This window comes from Lithobates pipiens, unplaced genomic scaffold (genome assembly GCF_037356315.1).
Source record: "Lithobates pipiens isolate NorthernLeopardFrog02 unplaced genomic scaffold, aLitPip1_a1.2 Scaffold_23, whole genome shotgun sequence".
Classification (NCBI taxonomy): Eukaryota; Metazoa; Chordata; class Amphibia; order Anura; family Ranidae; genus Lithobates; species Lithobates pipiens.
In genome coordinates, this window is record NW_027507785.1 from 23,404,201 (window position 1) to 23,410,200 (window position 6,000).

Below are 6,000 nucleotides of genomic sequence, written 5' to 3' on the forward strand. Positions count from 1 at the left end.
ATGTCTGAAAGAGAACAATATATATATATATATATATATATATATATATATATATATATATATATATATCAGTCACCAGTGACATGAACTTTTCATGATCAGATCTGTATGTGATCGTGACTTTATTTCCCCATCATATAGAAAGTAGAGATCTATAATAGAAGACATTTCTCTATCGTGTTCTGTGTGTAGCAGTGGTGAGATGCTGGATTCTGAGAACATATAGAAGTGTTTTCTCATGGTTCAGCAAGTTTTTGCCAAGTTTTTAGAAATATGGGGTGAGGATCGACCAGCAGGTTAGACTATTTGATGAAGGGCGGTACACTGTCCACATGGAGATGGCGTTATGGGATGTACTATACTACCGCCAGGGCGGCACACATTACAGGGAAGAATAGATTCGGGGTTGGAGAGGAAAATCCAGACAGATGGATTGTCAACTCCCCGAAAACCTTTTGTGTTTCATGATCGTCCATCTGGGGAATCGACTATTGATTCCAATATTTTGGCTCAGAATGGACTGTTTTTATCTGTCGGCCAATAGGAGTGTCTGGAGGATCAGACAGACACGGGGATCAATTGTTTAGTCAAAGTAGAATCGGGGGTGACATATGTATATATATATATATATATTTTTTTTTTTTTTTTTGAGAGAGAATTTAAATCTAATGTCTAGAAAAAAATATTCCTTTATCCTCATAACACTCAACTTGGGTTGTTTATCATTCCAACAATGAATCTCCTTAGAACACACAGCGGCCGCACTAAATAATGAAAGGAGTGAATGGTCGTATAAAATTATCCGTTCCGAAGCCAATTGGCGCTCATATCTGATTTATTAATCATTTTAGTAGAAGAGATGACATGGGAAGCACTGTGTGCCATTAGCGATGTCAGTGTTATGTATGTAGGAGGCGCCCCTGATCTGTGTATGTAGGTCTCTGTGAGGAGGGGGTAGGTGGCTCTGATGACCTGTAAGTAGACGGTAGGTAGGAGGTATAATGGTGCCCCTGGTCGGGGTATGTAGAGCTCTGTGAGGAGGAGGTGGGTGGCTCTGAGAAGAGCCTTTGGGGGGGTGTAGATGAAAGGAGGTCTCCGGTGGGATTATTTCTTCTTCGGAGCGGCCTTCTTGGGCTTGGCTGCTGTCTTGGGTTTAGCCGCCTTCTTAGCCGGACTCTTGGCGGCTTTTTTCGGCTTGGCTGCAGCTTTGGGCTTCTTGGGGCTCTTTGCCACCTTCTTGGCTTTGGCAGCTGCGGGCTTTTTTGCTGGTTTCTTGGCGGCCTTCTTGGGGCTCTTGGCTGCGCTGGGGGCTTTGGTGGTCGCCTTCTTCTTGGGGGACTTGGCTGGCTTCTTGGCGGCCGGTTTCTTGGGGGACTTGGCCGCAGCCGATGGCTTCTTGGCGCTTTTCTTAGCGCTTGCCGCCTTGTCGTCCTGCTGCTTCTTGTTGATCTTGAAGGATCCGGAGGCGCCGTGTCCTTTGACCTGGACGAGGCTCCCCTTAGTCACCAGCCCCCTGATGGCGACCTTGAGGCGGCTGTTGTTCTTGTCCACATCGTATCCTCCGGCGGCCAGGACCTTCTTGAGGGCGGCCAGGGAGACCCCGCTGCGCTCTTTGGAAGCGGCCACGGCTTTGACGAGGAGCTCGGACACGCTGGGACCGGACGGCTTCTTGCTGCCTTTCTTGGCTCCTCCGGCTGCCGCCTTCTTAGCCGGCTTCTTCTTGGCGGCGGCGGGCTCCGCTGGAGGAGCGGCGGCTGGGGCGCTCTCAGTCTCCGTCATGATTCTTCACAAAGGTTTACAAAACGTTCATAACTCGATCATCCCAACACTGCCTTTATACAGTACGATCGTCATTTCTATTGGTTGGTAGCAGTACGCTGTCTGCACTGCTATTGGTTACACTTTAGACCCGCCCACCCACTCTTACTTCAGTAATGGGGAATCTTCTCCCTCTTGTTGTGTTTCCCGGGCAGAGAGAAAAACGATTTTATACTGAAATAGAACGATGTCCGATCGTCATCGGGGACCCGATCTGCTCACTGGACTGTCACTTATCGGGGGTCACTTACAGCTGTCAGGAGCTGCTGAGGAGTCTGAACACAGAGGCTGCAAACACAACCATCCTCCTGAGTGTGGCTCCCATTCTTCCTTCTGTCTTCTTTTCTACACAAATTCTACACAGAAAACAATCTTCTCACATCTCGCACTAGAATGATCTTCACATTAGATGAGTGAAGAGTGACCATCAGGAAACATTTCCCTCTAATACAGAACTCTGCTCATCTATAGCTGAGTAGAAGGAGCCTGGAACAAAAACATCACCGGTGACATGAGATCCTTGTGTGATGTGATGGCAGATATTGTTATAACATACAAATGTCTCAGCACATTAAACATGACATTGTGTAATCAACTATGTATCATTATCCGGTCATCATGATACATTGATTGTTATCCAGATACTGTAAGTTTATAGATCTTTTTACTACACAGCTACATATCCTACACAGGTTTGCTTTGAATCCTTCTATCTAGAATATAAGTTTATTGTTTTGGTGATCAAAGAGCCAATCCATCAACAATGGATCCCCCAAGAGATCAAAGAGATCATTTCAGTAACAAGAATTTTACTGAAAATCCTAATATAGTGTAGCTTGAGGTGAATCTTATAGTAAATATTGGCTATTTGTAGGTTAGTGAGGGGTGAATTTATTTCTAAGCTACTTAAAAAAAAAAGAAAAAGAAAAAAGCATTCTGACCAGGAAACTTATTCTATTTCCCAGGACAAGCTTTCATGGTGTTCCCTTCCTCTCAGATCCAAAATAACAAAAAGGAATTCACCTCACCAAAAGTTTGAACCTAGAGATTTAAATATTAGACCCCCTTTACCTCATTATCATCTCCCCTCTGTATCCCAGTTAGTTCCGCTCCTCCTTTCCCTAGATAGCATCTCCTCTCTGTATCCTCAATATCTCCTCTCCTCTGTATCCCCAAAGCACCGATCTACTAGTGTGGATGAATCCCGGCTTATTGTGAAGAAAGGAAACAAGATAGATAGATAGATCCCTCCTCCCCCAACTTTATTCTGATTTATACTCAATATATAGCACACCGCTCCTTCCTATCATTAATAGCAGCGCTCCACCTTATGTACAAAGCATCGCTCCTCTATATCCCGAATAGCACTTATGTATCTCCATAAGGAGGACCTCCCCATCCAACTGGGGCACCCTCCAGTTCGTGGAATGGAGGAGTTGCTCTATTTTCCATACTTGCGGTATACAAATACCACACATGAACCATGTTGATGTTATGTAAGTCCTGCAAGTTGTTTTATATCAGGGAGTTACCTGGAAGTGACCCTCTGGAGATTTACTCTGATCACTGATAATATTCAATACAAAGGAATAAAACAACTGATTCCACTCTATTCCAAATGAAGGTGCAACACTGACACCTGGCGGTGAACAGGATGCATGGCATCTGTACTGAGATCTGCGAAGAGATACAATGTGATTCATTGTAATGTTTTCCTTCCTAATTCCCAAGTTGTGTTTACAATGTAAACTTTGGTAGCTGAACAAGAACAATGTCTGGGGATCTAGTGAATTGGAAACACAAGCGGGCATCTACATACTTGATGTGGTGATTTTTTTTGTTTGTTTTTCTTTTTGGGAAAGATAGATGTACCTGGCTAGCAAAGCCCATCGAATAATCCACAATAATTGTGTACATGGTTAGAATGAAGTCACAGCTCTTATGTTTACTATGTGAGTGGCTCATTTCCACTATACAACTCAAAGACTCCCACCTCCCCATACAAAGAGCCCCACATACATTATTATTGGGAGATCTGATTGTAAATAGAGATCATGGATGTTATATCCCCATGGGAGAACAATGTGATAATGACCACACACCTCTCCATACCAACACATGTTACCAGAATAGATTATATTGAATAAAGCTTTCAGTTTATAGAACAATGTGATCTCATTAATGGGACTCCTCTTCATTCTCCTCCATCTTTTATTTCTGATTAATTTCTTTCAGAGATCATTCAATAGATTCCAATCATCCTCCCCACTTTAAAGGAACACAGATCTCCTCTCCTTCCTCAAAGGATTTAAAAAATAATATCAGAGAGAAACACCCCTGACTGTGATTGGCTCAACTTTCAAACTGAATTCCATGGAACGTTCCAGACAATCCGCCCTCCAACCGCCAAATCCGATAGGAAGCTTTCCATACTTTCCGGAGAACATTGCTCCGGACCCTTTCATTTCCGACACTTCAAGAATCGTTATTTATATCAAATTCATTACGTCTTTGATGTTATTTTGAAATTTCAGAATCTGCCCTGCTATATGATGTTTGCTATAGAGATCAATGAAAAGTCTACAGAACAAGTATGAAGAGAGATATTTTTTTTCTGGAAACCTCAAAAGATATGACTGATTGATGAATGAAACGCCCATAACTGTGATTGGTTATGGCTTCAAATTGAATTTCAAATTTTCCCAACGGAATTATATAGAGCGTTACAGACAAATAATCACCCCTATTATTATCCGACTCTGAGATCCGAGGAGATCATCAGATGAGAGATGTATCCTAGAAATATCATCAACACTTTAATTTCAAGCAGATAATCTGATTAGTCAGGAATGACAGCCAATGGATTTTGATTTTTACTAAAACATGTAAAATACTTCTACACCTTCTCTTTATTCCACGTCCTCAGAATCCAGGATAATCCCTCTGCTGTGTATAGAACATGATAGAGAAGTGACTGCTATTCTAGATCTCTACCTTTCTATGGGAATAATGTAGTGTGCATTTAATCACCGGATCTCCATCATGTCACTGAGCGATGTGTATTTGTCACTCTTTCACAAATGCTGCAGTATTAAAAATAAATAATACATTTGTTCCCTATATTATGGATCACAATGTTATGAAATTTATAAAAATAGGTTATGATCTAAAGGAGTTAATATCCCATTCCACATTCATCCCTTGTGGGTGGTGGGTCTGTAACTCATATATCCAGAAGGTTTCCAATCTGGATACTCCTCTGGTATTGGCTGTGAGAAAAGACCATTTGAAATTGTCTTCACTATCTTGTTGGGGTTTATCTGCCAGCAGTAAAGCTTGGTCGGTGTTCAGAAAATTAAGAAGGTCATTGTCAGCTTCAACCTGAATGTATCCTTTATCAAGAATTCTAATGATATTGGTTTGGGTCTGAAAAGTATCCATCTCAGTACAATTCCTGCCAAGTCGCAAGAATTGGCTATTTGGAACCAACCTCAGCCACGACTTGTGTTGGCAGCTGTCCGTCGGTATAAACCTGTTCATGTCGGTAGGTTTGAAGTGAGTGCTGAACTTAGAAAAGTCGGAACAACAATTTATCTGTAGATCCAAAAAGTTTATTTTAGACTGGCTAAATTAATATGTCAGAGCAATTCCTCTATCATCGTCATTAAGCACTGAGAAGAAATTCTCCAACGCTTCAGAGGTGCCATAGGAGGAGGATATCGTCTATATACCTGGCCCACAGATTTAACTGTGGGTTATCCAAGGCTTAGATGACATCTTCCTCCCACTTATCCATATATAGATTATGTTCTTTGCAAAATCTGAACATATTCTAACATACTAGAGTGAGAAGCCTGCAAATGTTGGGGAAAATATAGCCCATAGCGGGGCAGCCCATATGGTTGTATCTTTTTTATTTTTGACCATCTGTACCGTCTCCTCTAAAGGAGAGGCCCAGCAACTGAAGAAACCCCAGGGGAGGACTCTTCAGGAGAAGGCCGTGCGCAAGGCTGGCTTCTCTGAAGGAGCCTGGAGGCTTAGTTGAAGGACACTACATGGATCTACACTCATACAGTATCGCCAGATCGGCTGAGAGATACTGGTACCGTATGATAGCTCTCAAATAAGGATGAGCCGAACAACCCCCTGGTTCAGTTTGCACCAGAACCTGCGACCAGACCT

The 6,000-nt window shown here is 42.5% G+C and overlaps 1 protein-coding gene and 1 long non-coding RNA gene across 2 annotated transcripts; one reads left to right on the forward strand and one right to left on the reverse strand.

The window, feature by feature from the left end:
• Nucleotides 1–793: 793 nt before the first annotated feature.
• LOC143927319 (uncharacterized) lies at nt 794–1,817 on the reverse strand. The gene has a single exon (XM_077451325.1). The coding sequence runs from the start codon at nt 1,777–1,779 to the stop codon at nt 1,105–1,107; it is 675 nt and encodes a 224-aa protein (XP_077307451.1). The 5' UTR covers nt 1,780–1,817; the 3' UTR covers nt 794–1,104.
• Nucleotides 1,818–2,334: 517 nt separating this feature from the next.
• On the forward strand, nt 2,335–4,938 carry LOC143926903 (uncharacterized). The gene is made up of 2 exons (XR_013262152.1): nt 2,335–2,464; nt 4,054–4,938. It is a non-coding gene; the product is annotated as an uncharacterized LOC143926903 (long non-coding RNA).
• The last annotated feature ends 1,062 nt before the right edge of the window (nt 4,939–6,000 follow it).

Coding starts and splice junctions, on each gene's coding strand:
- LOC143927319 (XM_077451325.1), bottom strand. CDS start 1,779: ATGACGGAGACTGAGAGCGCCCCAGCCGCCGCTCCTCCAGCGGAGCCC.